The following is a 2,932-nucleotide window of genomic DNA, read 5'->3' on the forward strand; positions in this document are numbered from 1 at the left end:
CCTCTTCATGCTTCCGCGGGTTTGTTTACAATCACAACACTAACGATGGAGCAGCAGCAGGTTCGTGCGGTGTTGGGGTTACTGATTTCATGTTGGTATTCAAACCTGAATTACTTTTCACAACAAGTTGCCGAGCTTGAGCAGCAGTCGAGGGAGCGAGTTAACCAGTATGTTGCTCTGTACACGCGAAGACTGCAGCGGCACCGAAGAAGACGGCGGCGGAGCGCCAGAGACCTCGAGATGCTGGAGCTCATGTTACTCAGACGCAGAGCCAGGATTTGCTCGAGGTATTAATGATTCTAAAGTGTTTGGGTCTCATCTCACATCACAAAAGAGCAATAATGAAGTTCCTTTATAGACAGGAACTATTTGGAAGTCAATTTGCCGCGGATTTGACTTTCAAATTGGTCATTTTTGGGAAACTTCTATATTACAAGGAATTTCGAATCGAAACCAAATGTCCCAGTACTGCTTAGAAAACTACAAAAAAAAAAATGAATCGGGAGGTTTTGTAGCTGACGTCAGAGGTCCAGCGTTACTACTGGGTCCTCACACTTCAGGCACAATTTCATCGTTGTGAAGCCAATGTCATTTTATTATTTATGTGAAGAGGTGTTTGACTACCTGTTAATCACTTTCAAAAGAACAACATAGTCAATCCATTTGGAGTGACTTGATCCAGTTTTCCCTCATCCATTTGTGTAATTAGTCATAATCCCTGATTGTATGTGTGAAAATAATTGAATTCCTCTGTATAAATATGTTGATTGGGCACGCAGAAATATGTGTATGTATGTTCAAGTGAATGTATGTGTTTTAATCGCTTTCATACACGTGTTTACAGGACCATGTGGGCTCAGCCACGTTCCTGCAGTTGGTGGCACCACGTCAGTGACAACTGGAACGACAGAGACTGGCAGCTGAACTTCAGAATGAGAAGAACAACTTTCATGCAGCTTTGTGACATCCTGCGGCCCAGTTTGGCACGCCAGGTGACACGACGCCCTGTTCCAGTTGAGCTACGCGTGGCAGTGTGTCTCTGGAAGTTGGCAACCAATTTAGAGCTGCGATCCATCTCCCGTCTGTTTGGTGTTGGCATCTCGACTGCATGCGTCATCGTACAAGAGGTAGTAACAGCCATTAATAAGGTCATGCGACCTGATTACATCAAAGACCCTTCTGAGGCTGAGCTAAGGGTGATCATCCAGGGCTTCAGGGACAAATGGGGCTTCCCCCAGGTTGCAGGGGCAATAGGTACGACCCATATTGGCATCATGGCTCCAGTTGAATACCCCGAAGATTATTACAATAAGAAAGGCTTCTACTCGGTCCTGTTGCAGGGTGTGGTGGACCACAATCTGAAATTCTGGGACATCAATGTTGGCTGGCCGGGTACGGTGCGGGACGCCAGAGTTTTGGCTAATTCAGGGTTGTGCCACCGAGCTGAGAACGGTTCTTTGCTTCCACACTGGGCCGAGACAATTGAAGGTGTGGATGTGCCACCACTTCTTCTTGGTGACGCTGCGTACCCACTCCTGCCTTGGCTGATGAAGCCGTTTCCAGAGGGCGGAGGTGCAACACAGACTCAAACCATGTTCAACCACCGACTCAGTGAGGCCAGAATGCCGGTCGAGATGGCATTCTGTCGTCTAAAGGGCAGATGGAGCTGCCTCCTCAAAAGATGCGATGCGCATATTTCCCTGGTCAGCCACATCATCGCAGCATGTTGTGTCCTCCACAACTTCTGTGAAGTTAACAATGAGGAATGGGAAGAAGAGGAAACTGACACTGACGAAACTGGCAGTGGTGTGGTTTCACGAGAGAAATACCGTCAGGCCAACCATGGGAACAACATCAGAAATGCACTATGTGCCTATTTTATGTAATGTGGACTAAGGTCTGACGATTGATCTTTGAAACTGTCACATTTTCAATAAACAGACCTGACTTTTATCTCCATTTGTCTTCATTCATTGTGACATTAACACCAACAGACATCCATCACTTCACGAACAGCTACAGTCTTTAAATGTCTTATGAATGTTCCATACATGTTTTTTCTGCAATTAAATGTAGCACAAACAAGTAAATAGATAGCTGAAACAAAACAAAAAAAAAGTGTTATATCCATCACATCAGTGAAACAGCTGCAATCTATAAGTTATGGCAAACAGACAGCGCAAGGTTGAACTTTTTATTTTTACCAAATGGAGCCGTAAGAATAAAAATGCCTTAGATTTCTAAATGTAAGATGCAAATGCAATATAACATTATGTGTGTGTACTACAAATCAAAGAGCTCTTTATTTACAAGAATGTGTGTGGGTAGGCAGCCATTCTGGTCGCTGCCTCAGAGACTCATATGTCAGGATGGCCGAGTGGTCTAAGGCGCCAGACTCAAGGCTTCACTGTCTTCCCATCAAATGGGACTTCTGGTCTCTGAATGGAGGCGTGGGTTCGACTCCCACTTCTGACATATATTGTTAAGCATTTTCTGCAGATATTAATAAAGTATTTGAGAGTGTCTGCTCTGTGTCGGGGCTGTGAAGATTGCATATTATCAGAGTTATAAGCACTGTGGGTTAGTCCTGCCTAAACGTGATTGACTCGCATAGCAGCCAACTCTATTGGTGTGTGTCATTTAAGAATTTTCGTCTCACTTCAGTATACTTTTTTGATAAGAACAAACATGGCACATGTTAATTATCAAAAAATATATAATCCATATAAGTAACCCTAAGAATTAATAAAGTAGTTCTGATTCTAGTTCTTTGCATTTACATTAAAAAAAATAAAATAAAAAAGAAACAAAGCGAGAGAGCAGGAAAAAAGGTTCGCTAAAGTTCTACAAACGCATAGATTTCAATAAGCAATTTCAGTTTCATTTATCATTAAAAAAACAGAAGATACAGGAAGGGGGGTTGTTCTCACTC

General features: G+C 43.2%; 1 protein-coding gene across 3 annotated transcripts; it reads left to right on the plus strand.

Moving 5' to 3' along the window:
* The first annotated feature begins 7 nt into the window (after positions 1 to 7).
* On the plus strand, positions 8 to 1,958 carry LOC308121658 (uncharacterized protein). Of its 3 annotated transcripts, none has more exons than XM_080483038.1 (3): positions 8 to 60; positions 192 to 287; positions 845 to 1,952. In XM_080483038.1, exons 2-3 carry the CDS (start codon positions 241 to 243, stop codon positions 1,884 to 1,886), a joined length of 1,089 nt encoding a protein of 362 aa, XP_080339164.1. In that variant the 5' UTR covers positions 8 to 60; positions 192 to 240; the 3' UTR covers positions 1,887 to 1,952. The 3 variants fall into 3 exon arrangements, with proteins under 3 accessions (XP_080339164.1, XP_080339163.1, XP_080339162.1); XM_080483037.1 differs by having other exon boundaries at positions 14 to 91; positions 845 to 1,958; XM_080483036.1 differs by having other exon boundaries at positions 14 to 287; positions 845 to 1,958.
* The last annotated feature ends 974 nt before the right edge of the window (positions 1,959 to 2,932 follow it).

Source organism: Lipophrys pholis (assembly GCF_963383615.2).
Source record: "Lipophrys pholis genome assembly, chromosome: 16".
NCBI lineage: Eukaryota > Metazoa > Chordata > Actinopteri > Blenniiformes > Blenniidae > Lipophrys > Lipophrys pholis.